Raw genomic sequence first — 25,896 nt, forward strand, 5'->3', positions numbered from 1 at the left:
GCTCCGCCTCCTCCTCCTCGTTTAAGATTGAGGGACACCAACACCTTTCGACTTCTCAGCTTGAACTTTGACTGGCCGAGTGTGTCAGTTCCCAGAGGGGTCGTAGTGGCTCCCCACAGAAAAGTCTGATGGTAAAATCAGTTTTTAAATTCCGATATGGTCAGTTGCTCATTTTGTAAGAATTTCTTAAATCTATAAATGTTTCGCCTTTCCAATGCTCCGTTCGACTTTTGTTTCTCTTGATGTCAATTTTCAAAACCGCAGCTTTGGGTCAGCGAGGCAAACCTGTCTTAGCTGAGGAAGTAATCTCCTCCATTTGAACTTTATGAAGCACACGTGCTACAATTCAATCCGTGCGTCTCAATCACTGCAATCAACGCCACTCGCCGCTGTGGGCCAAAGTATCTCGAAGATGCGTAGCAACTGGCAAATCACAAGCCGCCTAATGGTAATGTCATCCGAGGCGTTCACAGTTGCTGTCCTGCTGCCTTTGATGTCTTTGAAGCTGGAGGAGATGGGGCCTTGGGGCCCTGCAACTGCCACAGCTACTGCAACTGGAAGTGCAACCATTAGCAGGGTCCGCACCTATTACTTAATGGGCGAGGAGCACGTATCCTGGACTCGGGGATGGGCCATGGGCCGCTCCTTTTGGCCACATGCGAAATGCGTGTAATTAGCCGGAGCATTTCAAATTGCAAAGTGCAACGCGGCAGCCAGATTGCATTCGCTCGTATAATTTCCGCTGCGCGGTCTAGTGTGTGGTGCACTTTAGCTTAAGTTTCAGCTTTTTGCATCTAATGATCGGTCTGGTCTCTCGGATCGGTGTCTCTAATGCACACAGTCTGGAAACTAGTTGGCCGATACATCAATTAAATTTGCATTTTAATTTGACGTTTCGTTTTGTTTGGCTCGGCGCGGCTTGTGATTTATATGGGAGCGGGACTGGAGCAAAAAGCGGTTGATCTTGTCGATATCAGTATCTGTATCTGACCAGCCCGTCCAGCAAGAAAATCACTTTTATTCCACGGGGCAGCTGCAATGCCATGAGCTGTCAGCATTTCCGCCCGTCCTCGGAGTGCGAAATCCAAAACTAGTAAATTCGGGGCGGAATGGCGCCCGCCATCTAACATTTTGGACTGGGGGCACGGGTTTTGGCACCCGGAGTGCGCGGATGGGGAAGTCGCGCCTGGTTTGGGGTCACAGACGCATGCAATTTCAGCCAGAGCGGCGTAAATTGTTGCATGTTAAAAGGAAGTTAGCCCACAGCCCATAAACATTTGCTCGGGCTAAACAAAAACAGAAAAATTCCAAGCTGCTGAAACCGCAAAATGAAGGCGCGCAAAGACGTTTACATAACGGGTGCGCTGGGTTAGCTGGGCACCCCAACCAAGCCATCCACCCCCCAAAATCGCCACCAAAACAGCAGTCGGCCATCCGTCCAACGGAGCACACAGTCAGTCAACCGCAGACAGGTCCCGAAAACGCCAAACACCAAACACCGCCCACGACCACGACCACGACACCACCAGAGATGAGCACGTGGGACTACCACAGAAATGGGAGCTTACATAGCTCCGAAGTTCGAAAATGATGAAAGTATCTAACTATTTACATCGAATTGAACTGCTAGAAGTGTCGGGCAGCAAATATTATTTATCAAATCACGAATAAAGTGGTAGGATCTACTTAACCGAGTTTCCCTGAGCTACCATGAAAACAAATTTTCGAAACCAATCTAATCCAGCTTATACCTCCAGAAGCCAGTCCTCATCACTGGCGGGCCAACTTTAACCTCGTCTCGCCGATCGCAAGGGGCATGCATCTTTGTCAAAATGCAAGGCGCGAATTGTAAATTTGCAAATGCCGGAAACGCAAATTTTCCAAACTTGTTAGCCAGCCCAAACTGCCATGGCCGCAGCGGGCCCACAACAACAGCAAGAGGCCGACTTTTGGCCAAATATCAAGCCGCAGTAAGAAGTTAAATTGGAATTGGCCCAGGGCGAGCTGCGTTGGCGTTGCAAGTCGGCATGGAGAACTTTGCGTTACAATTGGCTGGCGGCTTCAGTGATGGGCTCCTGGCACGCAATGCCCGGACTAGGACGTGGTCTGTGGCGTCCTGCCGAGAACCCACCCAATCCCGGCTGTCCTGCAAGGTATCTAGTGCACTACGTTGGCTGGGAACGGAGCCATCCGACGCGTCGGATGCATAAATTTCGACTCCCAAAATAAGCGAAACAATTAAAATGCTAAATCTAAGCTGACGCTTCCAGTGCCCAGCTGACCTATCATTATGGCCGCTTGCGAATGATGCACTACATCCGCCGCGGAGTTCAACCATAATTCTTAACCCCGATCGCACGGCAACCCAATCATTAGGCCTACGCACGAAGACGACCCCTGATCCGCAGATCGCCTGCTCGCCTGCTCGCAAGCTCCCCTGCTCCGCTGATCCCATGATCCGGGCAGACGCATATATCACCTGTGACGGGCTGCGAGGAGAATTATGAGCGGGCACCGAGAATTCCAGCACGTATCAATCTGGGAATGGTGAAAAATGCGCCCGTCGATCTGCAACCTTTGCATACTCGAGTCTGTATCCGAATCTGGCAATGATTCTGCATCTGGATCTGGTCCTGATCCTGATCTCGATTCCAGGTCCGATTCGGGCAATAAATCAACGAGCCTAGGCCCGCGGGCGCTCCGTGTGCATATTCATGAGTTTGATTGAACTTATAAATCAGGGCTGGGACCATGGACCATGGGAGCTCGGAGAGTGCTCTTCATTCCACCTGGCAGATGCCCCAACCAGCCGCGTTCACCTGCTCCGATGACCCCTCGGAACGGTTGTGCCAGAAAACTTAATTAATTTGACATATATCACGAGTTGTAGACCCTCTGCTTTTTGCCACCAAGGAAGAAATGCGCTAATGAAGCCGAGGCAAGCTGGGAAATATGTTTTGACTGCGTTTGCCAAGAGACCGCCAAAAAGTCGCCAAGCCATAATTAATCATGCAACAACATTCTTTGGCTTAGAGACCGCTGTGTAACCTTTTTTCAACCCGGTTCTTTCGGCCCGGCTAACTGAACTAAACCGCAGTTAGCCAGAGCGCAAAAACAAAGGCAGAATGGCCATAGCTGCGAGTGATATTAACATATCATTATGATAGCCATTAGCACTTTTAATTGATGAGTTTTTGCTGCCGTTCCGAGCCGCACTCTTCGCCCGCCACCCGCCACCCGCCCCCCTACCCCTTCCGCGTTACCAATCATTTGTCAATGGCTTTAGTTTTGGCTCAAAAGACAAAGCCCGCCGTCGAGCTGAGTTGAGAACGCGAAAATGGCCGCAGGTCGCGAATTGAGACTGCGAACTTCGAGGTTTACGAATGCGTAAAATCCGTTTTGGCTGAAACAGTGAATGGGGAAAATGTGATGGAGCTGTCCAAATGGTAAAGTAAAACTTGGCCAATATGGTAGCTATAGCAACGGACGGCAGTGGTATGTGCACATTACCCCATCTGAATGCTGATATTAAAGTTACTAACTGAAGGTACTAACAGTAAGCAGTATCCACGAACTTATTTGTCATCAATGTAGTGGATCAACCATCATCATTTTCATTGATGAATTTTGGCTCACCCTAATGGATCTGACTCAGTTTGGTTTCATTATGATTTTACAATCAATTAATGAACGCGGGTGAAAAGTGTCTGTGGCATTTAAGAGATATTTACACCTATTCCCCTGATGGCTAGTTCTTGTTTTATTTATTTGGCTGCCACTGCTAATCATATTTGGCGAGGCATGTGGCTTGGGATTTCCGAAATTCCGCTGAAACTCGAGTGAAACATGCAATTAAACAAATGCCTAAGAAGGTATACCGTTAGCCGAGGTCTCCAAAGGGTTCCAAATGCCCAGCGGTGGTTTGAGGTCCCTCTTCAAAGGGGGTTCTATCGGTTCTTTGCGGCTTCTTAAGGCTAACACGCCTTCGTGGTCTAAGCTTGCTTTCTTTCGGCCAGAATGTGCTTGGCACATGTTGGACACAAGCCCTGGACCCGCAGACCCGCCTCCAGACGCCAATTATGCAGTCCAGTCGAAGGATTCGCCCCTGGACACAAGACTGGACAGGATGTTAGAAGCCGACGGCAGTCGAGGCCCGATGAAAAGTCTGAGGAGACTGCAGAAAAAGCGAAAGTTGGGCCAAGATTTTGGCCAGCGGCCTTAACGGAAATGGAAATGGTCGCGGGGTCTTGGGGGGATCTGGCCCCAGTGATCTCGGCATCGGGATCCTACGACGGGCTGGGCAATTAGGCAGCGCCTCTCGGACGTGAGCATTAAATTTCCAACTGAAAGTGGCAGATCCATCAAAAGTGAACGCAATCCATCATCCGCCGAATCACGGCGTGATGAGAGCAGCGCCGACATGGCCCAACTCCCGATCCCCATCCTTGTGGCTTATGATGATGGCCAACAGATTGGCGCGCTCGCAGCACGAGCTAAAAGCCTTCAGCTCCACCGTTAGACAGCCAGGGCAGCTCTGAAAATGTATTCGCATTCTGAATATACTTTGAAAAACAACCTTCAAAAATGTAATATATGAGGGATATTAGAACATCTATGTTTTGTGTAATCCGAAACTCTTCGAAGTTTGCACAGTGCAATCGCTGGAGCGGTTCATGTGGATGGTTGCCTATGAGTGGAGCGCGGCTCCAAGGTCACATTTAAGTGGACCCAGCTCAAGATGGAGACCCGATTCTTTCTAATGCCGCCTGGTCTACTTTCGCAGCTCCAGCGCGACCTGCTGGAGGGCAATTAAAACAATTACAGGGACTCAGGGTCCGCATCTGAATCCGAGTCTGTCTCGGATGTCTGGGCCATGTGGGCTGGCCAGGAACCGGGAGAGGCCTTTTCGCTGGAACCCAGCCGCACGCCCATTAGCGACAATCAATCTCGGCCACGCTGCAACGCAACCGAACTCCGGATCTCCGTGCTTTTATATTTGGGTTTTATGTTTTGCCGCGAATCGTAGTTTCTTGCCTCTTAGTTTTTATTATTTACGAATGCCACTTGCCAGATAACCCATAATTATGAAATTATTATTGGAGCGCCAAGCAGCGACGGCAGCGAAAGGTATCTGTATCTCGAAGGCAGGCGATTCTGTGTATGCCGTCGGAAAAGCAGAAATCATTTCGGGCCGCGGCGGCACAGGAAGTTTTCGGTGCCCCGGGCCGTGGAAGTTGTTCAAAAATATATGCGCAATCTGCCGAAATAGCCACCACTTCTATAGGCCTTCAAAAACGTTCGGTGTCCACCTTTCGACTTTTACACTCGATGAAGAAATTGAGATACCAGCGGAAAATAAACAAGACCGTTTGGTGGACAACCTCTCGGCTGAAGTGCTCTCCCGGAGGAACCCCAAATGAGGCAGCCAAACTTAATAAATTATATGCAAAACTGCCGCTGGGGAAATGGCAAACCAACAAAGTGTCCAAAAGGCAGCGGGAAAGCCAACTTCCAGCAGGGGAAAACAAATGTTGGGCGTTCGAGGAACTCCGTTTTTGAATATTTATGAAAGGACAGGGTGATCCTCTGAGCTGGATACCAGCCGGATCCTGCAGGCCGCACATGCCGTTATAGCCAACTGCGGTCCTTGACTCCTTTGCAGATGTCCTAGGGCCAGCAACCTGATCGCCAAGTTGGTAAATATTACGGAAAGAAGCGATTTTCAAATGAAAACAAACGCTAGGGTCGATGTGGCATGTCTTGGCTTAAATGGAATGGTTTATCTCCTCCACTATGAGGACATCTGAACTACTATAGCTTTATTATATATACATTTAAAATGTACATTCTTGGGGAACTTATTCAAACATTATGTTCTCAAGCTTTACTTTAGCCTGATCGCAAGCTATTCCAAGCTTGGAAACCATTTTGGGCACTCTGAACCACTTGATCCTAACCACAGAAGACCGACGGACAGTAAGAAAAATGGCTGGGCTGCAGTGCGATGATGGAAAGGAGGTGGCGGTGGGGCAGGAAAAGGAGCTGAGGGGTATGGATACTTTGAATGCGAGCAAGAGAGAGATGTTCATCGGAACGCATGTTCTTTGAAAATTGCCCATAATTATGCGAACGAACTTCAAACTGATTGTTTCTACCGGCAGCAGCGCAGTCCGAGAAACGAGAACCCAGAGCCGAGGATCGGAACCCATCTCCATCCCATAGCTCCTTGGACCATGGACCACGCTGTCCGAAAAACGCGCGTCCGTTGCATGCAACGTGGCAGGGATGGGATGGGATGGGATCGAGATCGGGACATGGCCAAGGGTATGGCTGTGTGGAATAGCCCGCTTGGCTGCAGTGAAAGAGAATGACTGTAATTACGCATCACTTTTTCTTAATTTTCATGCTGTGCATCTTGCGGCCCTTCCTCCTCGCAAACGGAGCGGATTGGAGTGGTGGTGAACGACGAGGACGAGGGCAGGAAGGGGTCCTCCATCTTGTCGCTGGGAACAATTTGAGCACTGAACTTGACCCACAAGTCGGGTCTGCGGCTTTTTGTGCGGCAGAGTTTTAGAAAATTGCTCGTTTCGTTGCGTGCATGTTTCCCAAAATGCGATCGGCTTGAAAGCATTTTGCGTGTTGTTTTGTCCGCTGTCTGTTTTCTGCTTGTTCCTCCAATGAGAAATCTAATTTAAAAGATACAAATTTTAAATTATGGGGTTTTCTTGGCTGCCAAAAATGTTTCGTTGTTTTTTCTTCGCTTTACCTTCCTCTTCACATATGATTGCTTCTACGTGCCGAAGACTCGCATTTTGGCATTTTGGATGCGATGGCAGATACGCAATTTCGTGGCGGAAATGCTGAATGTCAAGAGTGGCTTACTTAGACAGTGGTTGCATAACAGCTTTAAAGACAAGGGGGCTAGGAATAAGAAGGGTCTCATCACAGAGGGTTACTTTTTACACACAGTATTTATTGGTAACCAGATTCAAATTGAAAACTTTCGCGCGCTTTTTGCACCCACTCTCGGTATCGATATATCGTTTTGCTCCCATCGCTACTGTGCAAAGGTAAACAACATATAAAATATACATTATTTCAAGGTTTGAAAATGTCCTTAGTTATTTTGTGAAGACTATTAATTATTTATTTGATTTATTTTAAATTCTATGTAATGATTTTTCTTCTACTAGTAATAAAATACATTTTACATCGTAATTATGGCAGAAAAACCTTATACCTTTTCCAGCACTGCAGATAGAGTTGGTTTCTTAATGGATTCCGATAGGTTCAATAACACATCCATACATCGATAACCATTTTCTTTTTGTTTTGCTAATGTGATTTACAAAATAGTTGTTTTTATTGAGAATTGTCGGCGGTTTATGGTGTTTGATTTGTAAATAACATGATTTTGATGTAACTTCTGACATGGACACCGCCGGAGACATGGAGCACCTGGCCAGTGTGTCTTTCGGAGACTTTGAGCCGAAATCCACAGAGGGCGACGTATCCTGCTATCGGAACTTTCGGGCGCAGGCGGAACATGTTTCGCTAGACATTTCGCTTGGGCAGAAGTCAGACACTCTATTTGCCGCCGACCAGACGCCCACGCCTACGCGACTCATCAAGAACTGCGACGAGGTCGGTCTCTTCGAGGACCTGCAGCACGTGAATCCCTTTGATATTGGATTTCAGCAAGCAGCGGAACGAAATGTCAGCGGCACTCCGAGTCGTCCAGAGGCTCCACCCAATGACGGCGAGTCTCTGCACACACCGCAGGTGTATCCCGTCGAGGCCCCCAACGCGGTATCAGTTTCGTCTGAAAATCAAGTCTCACAAAGTGTCAGCTGCGGCGATATGGATGTGGACCAGCTTCTGGCCACGACAGTTACCTCGCCTTCCAAGGCCAGTCAAGATGGACCGCCACCGCTGCAGTTGATCCAGCCCCAGGTCCTAACATGGGTGCTGCCTGCTCAGACAGTTCCCATTTCCATCGCTACAGCAGATTCTAACAGAAACAGGGTGAAGCCGCCTGGTGCCATTCATCCCTTCATATTGCCGAAACCCACTGCGAAAGAAATTAACAAGACCAGTAGAAGACCCGACCCTATTCTGGTCAGTTGCAACCCACCCAATTACGAGCCCAGTAGCGCCAGTCTGACGCCCACCTCACAGCTGCCCATCAAGGAAAGATTGAAGGCCATTATCCACAGCAATAATAACAGACGCAGCTTCTCCACACCGCCCAAGGCTGCGAAAGCAAAGGATCGCAGTCGGGACGAGGATTGTATGGAGCGGCGAAGGGCAGCCGCCTCTCGTTACCGTAACAAGATGCGAAACGAGCACAAGGACCTCGTCAAGCAGAACGCCCAGCTGCAGCAGGAGAATCAAGAACTGCACGAAAGAATTTCCAGATTAGAAAAGGAGCTGCAGCAGCACAGGAGTCACAGCAGCTTAGCTGGCGGTAAGCTTTGACAAACCGTTCCTGAATCCTTAAGCTAATTAATTTTCGTTTATAGTGGTGGCCGACCAGCTGCGGATTCCACCATCCAGTATACACTTGCTCATCAATGTGCCCAACGTGTTAGTGCCTTCGTCCGCGACCAACGCAAGCGCGGACAAGAAATAACCAAGATGCCTTGTTTATTTATTTTCTAGTGCCATGTACATAATCCTAGCCTTGTAGTTTATTTGTACAAAAAAGCCTCAATTAAGGTAACTTCCTTCTGTATTCCAGTGTTGTGTCTGTGGTTATGATTTCCGTAAACTCTCTCTGTATCTCAAAAATGGAATTTTCGATATCCACCAGCTGGGGACTAAATTGCACAGATGATGTCGCTGGAGTTCGCAGCTGTTCCATGGTCATCTGTTCGGAAGAAAGAAGACTTTGAAGATCACAGAATACAATCTAAAATCTTTTATCACATACATCACGCAAATTTTTCTGCAGCTGATCACGCTGATAGCAAAGTTTCTGGATTTTGTCGTAATACTTTTGCGCCAGTGGAGCACCCTCCGTATCCGAGTAGTAGCGCTGGGCAAGGAGCTCCATCTCCTGGTTACGAATTTCATCTTCGGCCAGCTGCATTTCTTGGTTGTGGCGCCGACGCTCACGCTCAATACTGTTCATCAGCAGGTCCATGTCCTTCTCCATTTCCAGAATTTTGCGTCTCTGCTCAGACTCCTGTAACTTAGTGATGACCTCGCTCTTGCGCCGACGCACCTCCATTTGGTAGGTGAGCAGCATTTTCCGTTGGCAGGTGATGCGCTCCTCCTCGCGATGGATTGTGTCCTGGTAAACTCTCTCCATTTCTTTGAGGCGGCGGGCGTGCTCCTCTTGCTTAAGTCCTGTTTCAAGGCGTTCCATAATTTTCACCTCCTCCAACTCTAGATGGCGAATTCGGGCATCGATTTCCTGGTTGTGCTTCATCAGCGATACTGCTTGATACTCCTGCTCATCGATCCACTCGCTAGGATATTTGAGAAACTTTGGATACACCCCCTTCGGAATGGGGCTGAAGAGTGCCATGAAACGCTGCGGGTGAAGTGCAAGCGCACATTTGGACATTAGTTTGCGCGCCTTGGAAAGAAGTTTGCTGATGTCCACTGGGTTCTGATCGTGGAAGAAGAAGAGGACTGATCGCTTGTCTGGCAGCCGCACGATTATCTCTCGATTAATTAAATTGTAGGCCACCACAAGAAAGACCGGAAACCAAGGTGGTTCCGAAAAGATGTTGTCCCACAGCGATAACCACTGCTCCTCTTCAAGGACCTCGGAAAAGGCAGTGCTCAGAAGGGGCCAGGCAAAATCTTTGGGCAAGATCTCCTGGGACTTATAAAACTTGCAAAGCTGTTCGTCACAGTGCTGCAGGATATTTTCACACATGGCCAGGTAATTGGAGGGCGGCAGCGGGTGAAATTCAAACCACAGCTGAAAATGGTTCAGTACAAGAGTAGCGATTAACTCGAAGCAAACCAGACTATTCTTGGGCATTCGCTTCACAAACGGAAAAATAAGGTGCGGCATAAAATCTGCGTGAGCTAAGACCTTGCACCATTGAGCAAGGCAACTCCAAATCTTAATCACAACACGGCGTTGGTGATCGTTGCGAATCTTAAGCTTCTTGGACCGATTTCTGACCAGGAGAGGTGCTCCCAGTTTGATCAATTCCTGGAATTGTGGACCATTGCAGGGCAGGTCTAAGAGGGATGTCCAAATTAGGTACCTGTACTTTTCAGGATAGCAACCGTACTCTTTGAGCATGGTTTTTAGGCGCTGCGGATTCAGCAGATGTCGCAGTTCCTTGCTAACGCCTCCGCCGACGCTACAGGGCGGCAGAGATTTCGGTTGTTTGAAAGTGGACTTCACCTGGTTGAGGCAGCGGGTCTGAGCTTGCAGGGCGTTGAAAATGCGGCACGTGGACCACACATTCACTTCTCCGCAGCTAGACGTTACACTCAACAGTTTTCCATCCCGGCTCAAACTCAAGCTTCGTGCATTGGAGCGCTGCACAATTAGTTTGTGATCCGTATTGGCTAAATCCAGCATGATCGCTTGGTTTCTGGTGGTGATTCCAAACACTATGCGCTCCTTTGGCTGCGAGAGGAAAGCCATTTGATGGAGAGTAAAGTCCGTCAAGCGGTACATCTTTTCCAGATCAAAGGAGGCCACGCTCAGCAATAAAAGATACCCATCCAAGGTACTAAGGCACATCTTGTTGCCGTCGGGGGTGAAGCAGTAGCTGAGTAGCAATCCATCGGCAAAGTCGTAGTGCTGGCAGTCAAACGTCAAGTCCTCCTCCAAGTCACTGTCATCCGGGCTTCGGAGAACTATTTTCGGAATAGTTTCTCCGGCCGGTAGCAGTCTCAGCTTGCGATTCCTGGCCTTGATAGGCTGGCCCATCCGCAAAGTGGCCAATGAATGGGAGGACCACACATGCAGCGAATCGTTAGAAAACCCTATAAAGAACTGGTCCGAGTGGGGCAGGAAAGCAGCGAACTTAAGAGTGTAGCGCGACTGATCGAAATCCAGCTGATGGGATATCTGCAGAGTATGGAGATTCACCAGAAGAGCATCGCTGCCGAAGCGCATCAGAGCGATAGAGGAGCGTGCATTCTGCAGGCGATTGCTCCAACTCAATTCATCGAGCGCTGCGCTTCCCACTTCTACGTCGACCCCAAGAATTGAGTTGTCCACGTCTATGATAAAAATGTGGCCCGTTCTATTGCCCACAATGTAGTCGCTAGTGTGGAGAGGGGATGGGCGAATGAGCTTGGCCTTGGGCATCAGAAATCCCAGCCGCCAGTAGCGTTTGCGTACAAAGTCGAAGACGAAAACGTTGCCACTGGAAATGAAAAAAGACTGTTTAAAAGAGTATTTCCTTATTGGCTCCCCAGTTAGCCTTACCGCTTGTCTATTACCACCAGCTTGTTGCTAAGTTCGTTGAAGCAGCAGGCGGCAATCTGGATGCGCAGTGCCTGACCTCCTCCCTTGATCGTGTGGTGAACGGTCAGGACGTTCCTGGAATTTGAAAATTCGTTGGCAACAACTCCGCCATGTGCCTAAAGCGCATACTCACCCAGATTCGCTTTGCTTCAGCTTGAAAGGGTACTTGCGCATAGGAGCATCGCTCAAAAGTACTCTGCGCGCTGCCTCAGGCTGCGCGAGCGTCACATCAGAATCTCCCGTGTCTGAATCCTGGTATGTGAGTAGCTCCAACTCTTCCTCCGTGAAGTCCTCCTCCTCCACGTCAGTGTTGCCATCCCTATCGTCCTGCATCGAGTTCTCGATGCCATGAAGGGCCACCGAAGGGATTCCCGTGATCTGTTCCTTCTTTATTTCTGATTTTATAATCCTGTCCATGTTATGGGCTCAAATGAGGACTAGCTCCATTTGTCAAAGGACGTGTACTTTTGCCAATGAAAAAAGTATCACCACACCCTAGTCAATTCATTTATCCGGCAAGGATGTTAACAAATGTGTATATTTAAAAACTGAATGCTAGTTCCCAGTTCCTGTGCATCCAATTTTGCCGACTACAAATATTTCCAGCTCAATTAAATGAGTGAAAACTGACAGCTAATCCCTCCTTGATACGCCAGTGGAGAGAACTACTGCCTATCGAAGAGTGGTTTAGATATCGATATCGAACCAGCAAAAAGAACCGGAACCAAACAGATAATGTCTACTACGTTTGTTTATTTCGTTTGCGTTTATCTGGATACACTTGATTATATGAGATTTGTTGATGACTGCGGATAAGCGAACAGCATGCGTGCTTACGAATAAATGGCCGTAACCCCAGGACCCAGTGCATCGGTGATATTCCTGCGCCGGTTACCAGCCTACTGAGCTTGAGAACTACAAATCCCCTCTAGAACATGGATCCGTATGGCTCGTCATCGCGCATGGCGTACCAGAAGATAGTGCCGTAGTTAATAATGTTACTTATTATCGTCAGGATACTCGCCGTCCAGGTGATCTGTTGAGAAGGGCAAATACAATCTTACAAATAGCTCCGTGTGTCCACTTACCACCAATGCGTGGGCTAGGACGATGGGCAGGGCGAAGGCACTCAGCACCATTCCCGCGGTAAGGAAGTGAGCAAACTCCGATTTCGGATTGGTCTCATTTCCAGGAGTTGTTCTCTTGGCAATGAAGACCGGAAGAACCGACAGCACGTAGAACAGCAAAACGAAGAACGGATAGAAAATCTTCGTCGTGGGCACGGCGCAGGCCAGGATCAGGAAGGTGACACCAATGCATGTAAGAAAGGCGCAGATGAAGAGGCTGCACAAAGAGGGGAATCATTATCAGTCGATTGGCTGCAGGAGTGGGTGTAGTTGTAGACATACGCTGTGTGATGGTTTCAAAAGAGGTGTGTAGCGGGTTCCAGTTGGTGTTGATGTAGGCGGAGAACGTAAGCCATTAGATTTGCTAGAGACTGATGTGCATAGTTACCCTTTAAGGTGGCCATTGTATTTGTTTATAATTTTTCCTTTGTCGCTCCTAAAAATGACTCAGATGTGTAGTTCCAGATGAGCCAGTTCATCAGTATGACCAAAACATGACCATTCAAAATTATTTAAACGTAATATACCGATTCTAGTATATACCGTTAAAGATAATTTATGATATTCGATTTTAAATTCTTCCAAGTCTAATTAAATGTATTTTCAATTCATATGCATATTTTCTCCGAACCTCCGTGGAATGCTTTCTTAAAGGACTTAGCTTTGCTTTCTCAAGTTCTATTTAGTGAAAGCTTTTTCAATAAATGTCTTTTAACTGGGTCCGTTTATCAACGACTAATCAATGAAAAGAAAGCAATGAAAAAAGGAGTATTCCTCAACAATCTGTTACGAAATCATTTCCCGCAAGAATCAAAGATCCACTTGGGGGTATTTCTCCCAACCGATCAGGACATCAGGACCAATGCTCCACATATGTATCACCATGATTGTTTCCCGCTGCATACTCTTTTCGGCCTACCATAACTCCCGCACTCCTTTGCTGGTGAGAAAAGCTCTTTGGCTGCCAATTCATTGATAAAAATTAAGCACGCCCTATCCCAAGCGAGGAAGCTGAAGGAAAGGGAAGGTTCCCCAAGCGGGGAGTAGACTGGCGGGGCTTCGGAATTCGTGAGTGGCAGCCACCTGCTAGCTGGCCGAGAGTCTCCTTGGCCTCGTCTCGGCTCTTTATGAATGCCTGTGTTTACTCAAAGAATAAAGGCACGGACGTGCCGAGCTTTCTAGCCCCACTGTGCGCAGGCGCTGCTTTTGACTACTGTGCCCCTCTGGTTGTTGTTGCTGCACGGCCTGCCCTCAAAAGCTGCCCGCAACATTTAACAGCGCGGGGGCGAACCTAACATTTGCGTCACAGCTTCTGCTTCTTCTCGGGCTTTTTGCCGCCGCCAGGCTCATTCAGTTTCTTCAGTATAACGGTATACGTCGACAGCGGAGCAACGCAGCCCAGGAGTCGAGTCCCATCCGCATATGTATATCCCCACAGCCATATGCCCATCTGAGCTTCTTCGCCAGCAATTTGTGAGAAAAGTGCACCATTTGACATTTTAACCAGCCGATGGAGTGCAGCATAACCTTTGCTAGGACACCAACTAACCGAAAATCCTCGAGAAGTGCAGTTGGCGCAGGTTACTAGCCAGAAATATTGCACGCCCACGCGAAAGTGCAAAAGTTCGGGGAGCAACCACCAGCAGCTGCCAATTGGATATATTCGCAAGTGTGTGCGAGTGTGGGTGTTGAAAATCAATAACCCTCGTCGACGTCGTCGTTCTGGCCAAAGCCCCATTAACCGGCCATATGGCAGTGGTGGCAGAGGTCGTGCAGTGCTAGATAGTTCCCATTCGCAATTGAGTTCTGAGTTCTCGAGCAGTCCGCAAGTGCAAGTGCATTCGGTGCAAGTGCAAGATGGCGGCTCGCCTGGAAATCACCGTTAGCTTGGCGCTCGCTGCAACGGTACTGTGCAGCATATTGGGTCATTGCGAAATGTCCGTTTACCCAGGTAAGCCTAAAAATAGCGCACTACACACCCATTCACCTATAAGCCCGTACATCCATGCACCCACACACGCAACCTGAGTGTTCGGGCTTGAATGGCGCAGGAGGAGCGAAAGCAAAGGAAAGCTGCCACCTCGATTTGTGTATCCCCTGCACTAGATACATGCATGGCGTGTCCTGCGAAGTGCTCCGAACCAAACCAAAACACCCACGCTCTTTGCTTCGGCAAAACTAAATAGTCAAGTAAACTGCAGCGTCGTAAATACATAAATACACATAAGTGCTCTGATCGAAATTCTGGAATCGAAATTTACATTCATTCGTATGCATACGATTGTTCCCCAGGCCATGCAGTTTGTATAAATATATGTAATATGGAGTAGCTACATTCTTCGTAGCATACATTTGAGCGCCTTAAAGCTTTTCCGTTCATCCCAACAGCTATAACAAATACTTCCTTGATTCAAGCGCAACAATGGGCCGAACACGACGAAAACAACAAAGTGCGATGGAATCGCCACGCACGTCACAGACTTCGGTTCCCAGTCCTCCGACTGTATGTTGGTCTCCCTCACTCTGCGGGAATGGCTCGGGTTGACCTGGGCGCGTGTGTAATTGGTCTATTTTTAGCCTCTGGCAATAAAACGAACTTTTGTTTGTCTATTTCGAATCCTTTAAGGCTTTAGGGGCAGACCACCGCCACTCGGCCATTCCTTCTTTTTCTATTTCGACTTCGATTTCACTTTCTATTTTCCGACCGCTAACACGCAGCCCAGGCTCATTACCATTACCATAATCACCTGCCCGCGCCCACTAATCCGATGACATTGATCCGATTCGAATCCGAATTCTTGCAGGATTGCGCCGTCGACCCATTCAGCCGCCTGTGATGGATCCGCAGAGTGAGCAAGAGTATGCTTTTCTGGCCCAGATGATGGAGCAGTATGCCCGCCGTCGGCTGCAGCAGCAGTTCGACCAGCAGCTGCACGAAATCAACCTGAAGATGGATCGTCAGCGGCAGCTCTTGGAGCAGGAGCGGTACCGCCAGCGGCAGCAGGAGCTCCAAGTACAGCGCGAGGCGGAGGAGGACTACGAGTCCAACGGTAACAACCTGAACCAGCAGTACGACCAGTACGACAACGCGGAAGCAGAGGCCAGCTACGGCAGTCCGATGGAGGCAGTCTCTGATCTCCAAAGTCCTCCTTTGTACCTCCCTCGCCTGCCCAACCTACCGCCCCTGCCCAGCCTTCCGAATCGGCCCAGCCTGGGCAACTCTCCGAACAGAAACAGCGTGCTGCGCGAGCGGATTCCCTTCGCCGTAGGTCCCAACGACGCTCGCTTCTTTGACAACCCGAACGACCCTTCGGGGGAGCTGGATTCCCGGGCGCTGGAGGACTACGAGGAGTACGCTCCCATTGAGCCCACTACCGAAGTAGCCACCACCGCCAGTAAGACAAAGATCGATACGCCAGTGCCGGCTCCCGTGCCCGTTGAGCCGCCCAAGCTGCTTGACGCCGCCAACGCCAACTTCCACCGCATCAATCCCCAGTCCGCCGCTGCCGCAGCCGTGGCGGGAGTGAATATTCCCCAGAGCAAAGAACAACCACCCCATGAACTTAACGCACTGATCAACAAGCTGCAAAAGCAGGGCAAAGTGCCCTCTCATTTGACGCTGGTCAACGGAGGTGATTCCAGTCAGGAGCAGATTGTGCTGCGCCAACACCTGGGCATGAACAGCGAGATGGGGGTGTACATTGTGGCCCTAATAGCGGGAGTTAGTGCAGCGGTGACCGTTGGGCTGCTTGCCCTCGGAGTAACTTGGTAAGCAACCCAGAGAAGCTCCCAATGCCTGCTTCAGAAGCTAACCAATATTTCTTGACAGGTTCCATAATCGACACAAGGCAGCAGCGGACGTGGAATACCCTGCCTACGGCGTTACCGGGCCGAACAAGGATGTCTCGCCCTCCGGTGACAGAAAGCTGGCCCAGAGTGCCCAAATGTACCACTACCAGCACCAGAAGCAGCAGATCATCGCCATGGAGAACCAGGCCACGGATGGTAGCTGCGGCATGTCGGACGTGGAGAGCGACGACGACAACGAGGAGGGCGACTACACGGTGTACGAGTGCCCCGGCCTGGCGCCCACTGGTGAGATGGAGGTGAAGAATCCGCTCTTCCTGGACGAGACGCCGGCCACGCCGTCGAACAACCTGTCGTCCCAAGCCGCTGGAGCTGCCAATGCGGCAGCAGCGACCAATAACAACATCACGCAGGCCACCCCCCAGCAGCCGGCCACCCAGAAGAAGGGAACGGTCAAGCCGAACATTAATCTCCTGAACGCAACGGGCACGGCAGCAGCAGCAGCTTCAGCCGCATCAGCAGCCTCAACGACCGGAGGGGAGGAGCCCAAGCAGAAGCGCAAGAGCAAGAAGTAAGGCGACTGGACTTTGTTTTCCCTCTTGGGGCAATTGGTAAAGTTTGACTGATCCATTGTCAGCCAACAGACACATCCTCTTACACAGATTCAGAAACAGATCAGACTAGGTGCTGGAAGCCATATATGCATATGAATTCCTAACAGATACTCCAGGGAATTTAATTCCGGGAGCCGAGCAAAACCATACACACGACACTCTTCTATCTGTCACTATTCTTCCTTCCCCATATGCATAAGTCCGGTAATGTAATGTAATTGCTATGCAGTAAGAATAGCTCCAGTGAACCGTGAGTACCCCGGACCCAAACCCAATCCCAATCCCAACCCCACCCGCCCTGTTTCCACCCGCTGTCAGTTGCACAACGCTGATGATTCTATTACGATGCTGCATGCGTAATCCTGTGTTGCATGGCAGCGTGGGTTATTGTATATCAACTTTTTTGTCTCTGCAAATCGTTGGACTTGAGGTCTGGAGGAGCTGAGAAGCTCAGGAGGAGGGACAACCAACCGAAGCAAACTAACATATTATATTATTATAAATATATGTATACACACACACATATTTATATATAGATATATATTCATGTAATTATTGTATTATATACACGAAGGCGGACACCTTTTTACTTACCTGTCTGTGTGGTGTACTATCTTCTCTCATTTTTACTACGCTTTGTGATCGATCCTAAATTATCTGTGTCAATTTAGAAATACAATTCCGGCATCCAACCTTTTTGCATGCGCATGCAAATATATTTCGTAGAGCAGGAGACGCGACTAGAGGAGAAGAGGATTATTTACAAGTAAAACTTAACAATAATTTCCCTGCACATTCATGTAAAGTAAATGAAAAACGACTGATAACACACAAAAAGAACACGCGTCTATTGTACAAAAAAGAGAAAACGATACGAAGAAACAATTTATTTACCGATTAGTGAGAGATTATTAATGGAAACTATCAGCGGAAACGATTCCCAGCCCCCAAAACTACTATAGGAAACTGTAGCGAACATTTTACTATGCTGTATTCTCGATTGCTGTAAATAATCATGAAACATTGGGCAAAGGACAGAGTTAGGAACCATTGCGGCCGAAACAATACACTGAATACAACCGAATTGAAGAACTTGCGAGTTCAAAAACTAGCTAAAGAAAACACAACACGAATATTATATTTCTATTAACTAGGCGAATGCAAAGCATCTTGGAGCATTGAAAATTGAATTTGAATTCCAAATCGAAACTGACTTAGCCACAATAAAATGCGCATAGCATATGAATGTACGTTGAGCGTAATGTTGAGTTTGAAATATATATTTTATGGTGTTTGGCCAAAGACACGAAAATAATCCGAACTCAAAACGAGGAATCGTTGCAACTTGCAAGCGGAGGTGCAAAGAACACACTTTGTGAATGAAGAGCATAATTTAATTTATATTTATTCATGTATGATAACCGTAAAAACACAAATTATACAATATGCATACAGAATAAACTAAACTAACCAAAATCCCGCGTCTTCTTCTTTCCAATCAACACGTATCTGGACGCAACTTCCCGGGGATTTTCCACAAGTATCCTCAACTTAATCTTCCACAACCGAGTCCTTCTGGTCATGTCCTTTGGAAAGATAAAAGAGCGCTGTAAGGTGATCGATCGAGCCTGCCAACCGGGAAAATATTTTAGTTGTACATTTTATAGTTTGATTATTAAATGACTTTTTAAAAAGTAACGTCAAATACCATTTCCAATGATTGGTATTTCTACAAACTGAAATGGTATATAACGCCATTTTCTGTCAGGCAGGAATTCTTATCGTTTGTAGCACGGTCACACTGCTCAGTTATTTCAATTGTTTGTCCCGTTTGCTCGCGCACTTGTTCCCAACGTAAGTCTGAAAAGCGTTATTTTCCGAGATAATAAATCGCCGTGGCTGCTTATTATGTAAAGTGGAGTGGTTCTGTGCCGATTTCGCTGCGTTGGGGCCGTTCCAAACATATGGAATCTAAATGCAGCGTATCTCACTCCTGCCCGTGTGTGTGTGTTTGTGTGTTTTGATGGTGTAGTGGGGCTTCCGTGTCGCAAGTGAAAAACAAATGAAATTGAGTTCTCGCTTTGAGACATATTCGAGTGACAAATAAAGCGCGTCATGCGTTGTCCATTGAATTACAGTTTAATTTGATTACCGGGTACCGCCAAGACGTGTACGTCCAACCACCGATCGATCAGTGAGGGTCTCAAATATAGACATGGCGTACCCGCACTGGAATGATGATGCGGGAGCATCTCTGGCGTGTCTGTGTGCTAATTAATTAATTGCTCATACTTGACCTGGACACTAAGCAGACGCTGTTGAAATCGACAATACATATAACACTTTGTGCTCGCGTAGATGAAATGGGCGAAAATAGTGCGTGCTTGGTTCAAGTTACGTGAGCCCCTCGCTTCGAGTGTGTTGGTAGGGAGCATTCGGTGCGCGCGAGTGTGTGTGAGCAGCGGTGTGGGGATGGGCAGTACCTCTTTGCTCGTACCTAGGTGGAATAGTTTGGTACCCGTGACTTTCCCAGGGAAAGAGCATTTTATAAAGTTTCCCTATTCTTTAGGTTCGCAAATAAATAATCTCTTTTTTTAAATTCTACTGACTCATAAACTACTGTGAACATTTGATGATTTATTTAAAGTTGATTCAAAATATATTACTAAGTACATTTTAGGCTTTATTTACAATCGGATATAATATTTATGATACATCTCATGACTCAAGTTGTATTCGTGAAATCATAAACCCACAATGCAGTCCCCGAGGTTCAAAGAACTAGTACCCTCCCCAGCAGTGTTTAAGCAGGGTTTCTCTCGGTAGCGCAGTTCATTTGGCTTAATTTCTCTTTATTTACTCTCGGTTCGCACAGATCAGGTTTTGTTCGCTGCTCGACGGGGCAGCTGCATTCTTTCTCGCTCCCACCCTGCCCCTGGAATCCCCTGCACCTGTTCGTTCTCGAGGTGCGAGCGAGAGGCCAAGAGGCAGAGGTAGAGCGGCACTTGCCACGCTTGACTTGCAGCAGGTCTGCAGGCGACGCGGAAATGCCACTAGGAGGCCCAACTACAGCCGCCGATAGCCAACAGTTCCAGTCCCGATAAGGAAGCGATAGACTGAAGTAGACAGCTAGCTGGAAAGACAGATAGCGACGGGGAGAGCGGATTTATTTATTATTCAAATTCTGAATGGAATGACGATGTGATGGGATCGTGCTCGTGTACGCGGCGACACTTTTTGCTGTCAATATGCTTCCTGCAAGTGGTGAGTAGTCCGCGATCCGGATGATTACAATTCGAAATCTACAGCCGCTCCCCCTAGATAACGATTATCGAGCGCCAGGTATTCGACTTCCTCGGCTACATGTGGGCGCCCATCCTAGTGAACTTTTTCCACATTTTGTTCATCATATTCGGGTTTTACGGCGCCTACCACTTTCGCGTTAAATACATCATCACCGTAAGTGCCCTGATTACCATATCTCTGCGATAACCCCAATTTATTTTGTGTGCCCGCCTGCAGTATCTAATATGGAACTTCCTGTGGATCGGGTGGAACACCTTCCTCATTTGCTTCTACTTAAATGTGGGGCAGTTGAACAGGGTGAGTTTACATGGCTCCACAAGAGACATATCTCTTCTAAACTAGACGGAAATCTCTTCACAGGACAGTGACCTGCTCAACCTGGGCACTGGCAGCGTCTCCTGGTTCGAGGCGAACGGGTACGGCTGCAAGCCCACCTATAACATGGCCGCGGACGATACGTTCCGTCCCCAGCGGCCGGAGCGCGTGGAAGGCTGCCTGCTGGACTACCCGCTTGTGGAGATCACACACTCGGGGGTACAGTGCGCTCTGGCGGTGAGTGATCTACTAGCTTAAGTTCCCTGAATTGTGTAAATTGTCTCTCCCACTCCCACAGCTGCTCGGCATACTCGGTGCGATTCTGATTAGTTGCATATTTCTTGACGAGGACGACAGATGTAAGTGGCGCTCTCTGAATGCGAATAAGAAACATGCTCGTCTGTCATAAACACCACTAACCGGGAACGGTCATTGCTAACCCCTCTCATCCCCATAAGATCTTTCACTTTCGGGTCTCTCTGTGCACTGTGGTGTATGTTTTCTTTTCTCACAAAACCTGAAATATTCCATTATGTGTAAGCAATGTTTATAATGTTTTCATCGAGAATTCGGCCAATTGCTTATTGTTATTCTCGATTATATAAGGCTGTCGATAAGAAGGCTCTTGCCTCCCTACCCAAAAACCCGCAACCTGCAATGCGACTGTACCCCCAGAAAATTATGGTTTCGATTTAAACATAAATTGTATCCTATATTAACCATTATGACTTGTCCATTTGAATTGTGAGCATCTATACACATGCCTTTTAAAACATTTTACTCACATACCACATAATCGTATTGTTATTCATGTTATGTATATGTCATTTACTCATAATCAAGAAATCAGAAACATTGTATTTGCATGGACAGCGACACTGTGCAGCTCTAAACAATGTAATTCGACATTGAGATAGGTGCTCCGAAATGAATATAATTAAATGATATATGAAAGTATGTAAATGTAAAATAATCGTTTATTAGACAAAATGAGAAAACAATAGAAAAACATATTTACTTACACAAATAAGAAGCTAAATCAATTACTTTTGACTAGTCCTATAATTAGTAAAAAGCTTGTGGGTGCTGCACAGTGTCCTGCTACCTCCGAAGTTTTCCTCTGTTTATTGTTAAAGCATCTTAATCAATTTCTGGTTTTCAGTCGATTTCATGAACGGCGACGCGAAGAGTCCACAGCATACCGTGGTGCACCCAATGTACGTGAGCTATACAAGTATACCCACAACATCCGCAAGCGCCACCATGCAATCAAATAAGCATCTGCAACTGCAGCACCAGCAGCCGCAGCAGAACTCACTGAAACTCTATCATCATCAGCAACAACAGCAACCCAAACTACACCACTTCAATAAGAACTACCAGTTGAGCGGCAGCAACAATAATACACTGAACAATAATCTCCACCAGCGTGCGCCTGCGCTGCTGCCGCCAAACACAACAAATAACCGCAGCGCATCATTCCAACCTCAAAGTCACCCTTCAAACAACCATGTAACCCAGCGCACAGGCGGAGAGGGGAGCAACTGCAGTAGTCTACGCCGCCATCGACAACACCATTCCAAGGCACCCGTCAGTCCCAGTCCCATGTCCCCTCAGACCACGCCGTCGCTTTCGTACGCCTCACTGCAAAACTCGAGTCCCTACCTAGCCGGGAACTCCCTTAGCAACAGCAACTACAGCATATTCCAGAGCCCCGACTCGCTCCAGGGCAGTTCTCATTTCGCCCGTATTCATCACAAGCCCAAGCCGCCTAAATCTGATTATCCTGTTTCTGGAGAATTCAATCCGGGCATGAATATATCCTCACCTGTCCGTCCGCTCGATCGCCTGTCGCGCAGTCTCGAGGACGACGAAGACAACTTTTCCCTGCAGAAGTTCGCTCCCGGCGAACACGGTGTCACCTACGTCCCTTTTCAAAGTCCTACTCCAAACAGCCTTTTTCTGGGCGAGAACAACAACGCCCAGCCCCACCTAGTCTTTCACTCCAACTCTCGCTCTAGTCCCAACAACAATGCCTATCCCTACGACCAGAACGGTTTGCCCTCTTCCCTCCGTATGGGGTCAAACTCCAATGCCCGACGGCCGACTCACATTCCTCTGCCCACGGTTCCCATGCACAACTGCCAGGAGGTGGAAAACGATGAGGACGCAGATGGCGAGTCCGAGCAAGATCGCGATCAGATGCTGACCCCCCCGCCTCCGCCGGTAGTGCGGCCTCACATCCATCAACGCTTGGGTCAGGCGCCCTACCTTGATCTCTCTCCGGAAGTGGCAGAGCGCTATGCGATTCCCAGCAAGCTTGGACCCGGCCTTCCCATTCAAGTGCCACTCCCCGTTCCGCATGGGTCGCCCATGGTACGTCGCAGTAATCGTCGACCAAGGCCATCCAATCCCGTCAACTTTTGCGACCAGATTCGCGCTACACCTCCTGGTTATGTGGTACGCGCCCAGAGCGACGATCGTCTAATGGAACAGGTCGAGGCAGATGCTGCCCCGCACGTGAACCGTCGGAGCGGTCGCGGCGGTCGCGATCAAAAGTCCCGTCCTCGGTCGTTCTGCAACTCGATAGTGGGCGTGCAGGGTTAGACTTAAGTACGTCCCGCTGCACTTGCTCCTCCTCTCTCTTACTCACGCTTTCTGCCTAGGCAGGATGGCTGTTACTAACTCTACCAGGATCACTCGATCCCTAAACACATAAAAAACTTCATATACATAGGTGTTGCTGTTTCTTTGTTGTGCCTAACCAGCCGGCTAACCTGGCTAAGAACAGGTCCTAACCATAGCTTCCCATGCAGGCATTTATCGATTTTAATGATGCCTTGCAGAGCTGACTTTAATTGTGTAAATCTAATTAATAATTCACATACGTGCGATCAGTAGAGACTTTCCTCGAATTGTGATAGAAGGCGTGGAAAGTCGTGACAGAATGCAAGCCTAACAATTTTATGTTGATCTGTGATAACTGAAAACAAACATGAACGACAAACGATAATTTAAAAAACGAAAATGTCACAAAATCATTATCAAGAAAAGGATATGACAATTTGTTGAGAATATGAGCGATAAATGAAATTTTGAGCCAATTGCAACCAGATGCCTTGGATGAATGACGGAATAGAGATTAGAATATACAACATACATATATATACCGATGTTATGTGCGGGAGAGCCCAGCCTCCCCGAGAGTTGCCTTTTGTTGTTTAACTATTAATACATATGAATGTATTTGCCCTTAATAACGAAATGTATGTACTACGATGCTAACTTTAGTTGTCGAACGAACACAAACAAGAAGTTGCCTATTCCGTTAAGTATGAGATTCGTTATACAAGCGCAAGCAAACGTAAAAGCGTTTAGAATTACGAATAGAAATGTTAAGCCTAGTATTAAGCTTGAGGCCACAAAATGCAAGAGCAGATCTAAATCCATTTAGCGTAGACACTATTTACTGTTTTAGATAGATCCCCCATCTTTAGCCATGCGAATTGTGCGCTGACTGGTGCCAATTCTCGATGAGATTGAAAGCGTTTCCAATAAAAATGTTCATTTACACCATACTACGGGTAATCTATCTCTGTCTCGGAAGCTTTTTTCGTAGCCGATCCTTCTATCCTCCTAAGTTGCTCTCTTACTGGTAGCTGGCTTTTTGTAGCAATTGTGCCTCTAACCAACCGCTAACTATTGATTCTCTCCGAACGTAGCTAATCCAACTTGATTAACAGCTCCAATCACAAAAGCACACTCAAAAACAAGCCAAGGTAACTTTGAGCATTGTATCCGCGGCTTAACGGTCTTAACAATCTTCCACTGATCCTATATTGTTCTCCCCGGCGCAGTGAAGCATATTAGCAAGCAGTCTAAACACCGCCAGTCGCTGTACTCCATCGAATTCGGCAGCAGCACCGACACCATCCGGCATGGCGGCCACTCCTTGGGACTGGGCGATCCTCGGGGCGACCAAGATGGCGGCGAACTGAGTCCTAAGCCGATGACACCACGACGCGTCAAGCGGCGATCGGTCATGGCGCGCGGCACACAAGGAAGGCAGTCAAATGGAGGAGGCTCGAGCAGGCGCTCATACCACGGATCAAGCGGCACCCTGAGATCCAAGCACGGACATAGTGGACGTGGAGGCGGAGCAGACAGCAGTAGCGGAAGCTATGTGAGGAGCAGCATTCGAAGCTCTCGCCGGAAGTATCATCAGAACCCAGTGACTAAAATCATTGATCAGCAGCTTCAGCAGGAGCAACCTCACCTGGGTTCCTTCCACCGACAGGATAAACTCTCGCTGACTGCCTCCAACCTGCAATCACTCAACAATGACTTTGTAAACAACACCAATGCTTCCGGCAGCCAATTGGGAAGTCTCGGCAAACCCAACGAGCACTACTACCACAGCTACCGCAAAAACATTCCGCTGGACCCCATCTACTACAATACCAATGGTCTAGGAGCGCTGGAGGAACCACCGAGCCTTCCACCGCCACCACCTCTGCCATCTGCAGCTGGAGCCTCAATCCTGCACGGGGGCGGTGGAGGCCACTACAACCCCAGTTACCAACACTCTACGACGCACCTAAACGACGTTGGTCACGCTCCCGATGAAGTGTACAACAATCGACCGCCCTCCGTGCGCTCCAGTTACTCGAATTTTCATGGCTCACGGCCACTCTCCACCGCTTACGGGAATGCCACTGGTGAAAATGTATTCGCTGGACTGAACGGAGCGAGCGCCAGTCCACCGCAGGCTCCTTGTACGCCACCCCTCTACCAACAGCATCCCATGCAACTACAGCAGCATCAACAGCAGCAGTATCCTCCGCCGCCGCCAATGGATCCGGCGCCTGCTTACGTCAGCACCATGTCGTTCTCCAAAAGAACTGCTTCGCGGGAAAGCATCCGCTCAATGGCCTTTCTCAACAACGGTCCGCCCGCCTACAATCTGAACTACCACACACCGCCCGACTCGGAGACGACCATGTAATCCGGTTCGCCCTTTGTCTTCACCGTCGCACATGGACACAATCATCATCAGCCATCATCAGCCCATGCCCAACACATATTATATCTTGTGCAACAAGCCAAGGCTACCACTTGGTGCTTTAACCACATGGATAGCTTATACTTGATCCGTTTTATAACGATATATGTAGTGCTTAATTTATACGTAAGTTTCTGTCGTTTTACCAAAGTGCCTTTGTAAATAAATACTTAAAATAATGGATCGGTTATTTAAATATCAGAAAAGACGGTTAAT

The 25,896-nt window shown here is 48.2% G+C and overlaps 5 protein-coding genes and 1 long non-coding RNA gene across 10 annotated transcripts; 3 read left to right on the plus strand and 3 right to left on the minus strand.

Annotated features, from left to right (window-relative positions):
- The first annotated feature begins 7,258 nt into the window (after positions 1 to 7,258).
- LOC6736145 (cyclic AMP-dependent transcription factor ATF-2) lies at positions 7,259 to 8,734 on the plus strand. The gene is made up of 2 exons (XM_002083009.4): positions 7,259 to 8,467; positions 8,523 to 8,734. Exons 1-2 carry the CDS (start codon positions 7,432 to 7,434, stop codon positions 8,630 to 8,632), a joined length of 1,146 nt encoding a protein of 381 aa, XP_002083045.1. The 5' UTR covers positions 7,259 to 7,431; the 3' UTR covers positions 8,633 to 8,734.
- On the minus strand, positions 8,630 to 12,136 carry LOC6736146 (TBC1 domain family member 31). Its single transcript, XM_016181189.3, has 4 exons — positions 11,583 to 12,136; positions 11,411 to 11,524; positions 8,933 to 11,348; positions 8,630 to 8,869 (listed from the first exon to the last, which is right to left on the minus strand). The coding sequence occupies exons 1-4, from the start codon at positions 11,864 to 11,866 to the stop codon at positions 8,714 to 8,716; spliced, it is 2,970 nt and encodes a 989-aa protein (XP_016029532.1). The 5' UTR covers positions 11,867 to 12,136; the 3' UTR covers positions 8,630 to 8,713.
- A 46-nt stretch (positions 12,137 to 12,182) lies between these two features.
- LOC6736147 (vacuolar protein sorting-associated protein 55 homolog) lies at positions 12,183 to 13,023 on the minus strand (the record flags this gene model as incomplete). Its single annotated transcript, XM_016181188.2, has 3 exons — positions 12,183 to 12,485; positions 12,538 to 12,793; positions 12,965 to 13,023. Coding segments are annotated over 3 exons (423 nt in total), but the record flags the coding sequence as incomplete, so codon positions are not given.
- Positions 13,024 to 13,931: 908 nt separating this feature from the next.
- Positions 13,932 to 18,247, plus strand: LOC6736148. Its single transcript, XM_016168923.3, has 3 exons — positions 13,932 to 14,527; positions 15,381 to 16,344; positions 16,406 to 18,247. Exons 1-3 carry the CDS (start codon positions 14,434 to 14,436, stop codon positions 16,956 to 16,958), a joined length of 1,611 nt encoding a protein of 536 aa, XP_016029534.1. The 5' UTR covers positions 13,932 to 14,433; the 3' UTR covers positions 16,959 to 18,247.
- LOC123327100 lies at positions 17,705 to 18,822 on the minus strand. Its single transcript, XR_006541562.1, has 2 exons — positions 18,682 to 18,822; positions 17,705 to 18,625 (listed from the first exon to the last, which is right to left on the minus strand). It is a non-coding gene; the product is annotated as an uncharacterized LOC123327100 (long non-coding RNA).
- Positions 18,722 to 25,859, plus strand: LOC6736149 (sodium/potassium-transporting ATPase subunit beta-1-interacting protein). 5 transcript variants are annotated; one of them, XM_016168925.3, is made up of 8 exons: positions 18,723 to 18,851; positions 19,873 to 20,261; positions 20,319 to 20,456; positions 20,520 to 20,600; positions 20,664 to 20,855; positions 20,917 to 20,977; positions 21,781 to 21,835; positions 24,476 to 24,627. In XM_016168925.3, exons 2-8 carry the CDS (start codon positions 20,202 to 20,204, stop codon positions 24,486 to 24,488), a joined length of 600 nt encoding a protein of 199 aa, XP_016029536.1. In that variant the 5' UTR covers positions 18,723 to 18,851; positions 19,873 to 20,201; the 3' UTR covers positions 24,489 to 24,627. The 5 variants fall into 5 exon arrangements, with proteins under 5 accessions (XP_016029537.1, XP_016029535.1, XP_016029536.1 ...); XM_016168926.3 differs by lacking the exon at positions 21,781 to 21,835 and having other exon boundaries at positions 18,722 to 18,851; positions 24,476 to 25,859; XM_016168924.3 differs by lacking the exon at positions 24,476 to 24,627 and having other exon boundaries at positions 18,722 to 18,851; positions 21,781 to 24,196.
- The last annotated feature ends 37 nt before the right edge of the window (positions 25,860 to 25,896 follow it).

The sequence above is a fragment of the Drosophila simulans genome, chromosome 2R (assembly GCF_016746395.2).
Source record: "Drosophila simulans strain w501 chromosome 2R, Prin_Dsim_3.1, whole genome shotgun sequence".
NCBI classification, from domain to species: Eukaryota; Metazoa; Arthropoda; class Insecta; order Diptera; family Drosophilidae; genus Drosophila; species Drosophila simulans.

What these genes read in the sequence shown, in the direction of transcription:
- LOC6736145 (XM_002083009.4), top strand. Translation starts at nt 7,432, where the DNA reads ATGGACACCGCCGGAGACATGGAGCACCTGGCCAGTGTGTCTTTCGGA. An exon ending in TCACAGCAGCTTAGCTGGCG is followed by an intron (nt 8,468 to 8,522) that starts GTAAGCTTTGAC and finishes TTTCGTTTATAG; the next exon opens with TGGTGGCCGACCAGCTGCGG.
- LOC6736146 (XM_016181189.3), bottom strand. Translation starts at nt 11,866, where the DNA reads ATGGACAGGATTATAAAATCAGAAATAAAGAAGGAACAGATCACGGGA. An exon ending in CTGAAGCAAAGCGAATCTGG is followed by an intron (nt 11,525 to 11,582) that starts GTGAGTATGCGC and finishes TTCAAATTCCAG; the next exon opens with GAACGTCCTGACCGTTCACC. An exon ending in TGCAGAAAAATTTGCGTGAT is followed by an intron (nt 8,870 to 8,932) that starts GTATGTGATAAA and finishes TCTTCCGAACAG; the next exon opens with ATGACCATGGAACAGCTGCG.
- LOC6736148 (XM_016168923.3), top strand. Translation starts at nt 14,434, where the DNA reads ATGGCGGCTCGCCTGGAAATCACCGTTAGCTTGGCGCTCGCTGCAACG. An exon ending in CGAAATGTCCGTTTACCCAG is followed by an intron (nt 14,528 to 15,380) that starts GTAAGCCTAAAA and finishes GAATTCTTGCAG; the next exon opens with GATTGCGCCGTCGACCCATT. An exon ending in CTTGCCCTCGGAGTAACTTG is followed by an intron (nt 16,345 to 16,405) that starts GTAAGCAACCCA and finishes ATTTCTTGACAG; the next exon opens with GTTCCATAATCGACACAAGG.
- LOC6736149 (XM_016168924.3), top strand. Translation starts at nt 20,202, where the DNA reads ATGGGATCGTGCTCGTGTACGCGGCGACACTTTTTGCTGTCAATATGC. An exon ending in GCGTTAAATACATCATCACC is followed by an intron (nt 20,457 to 20,519) that starts GTAAGTGCCCTG and finishes GCCCGCCTGCAG; the next exon opens with TATCTAATATGGAACTTCCT. An exon ending in GGGTACAGTGCGCTCTGGCG is followed by an intron (nt 20,856 to 20,916) that starts GTGAGTGATCTA and finishes CCACTCCCACAG; the next exon opens with CTGCTCGGCATACTCGGTGC.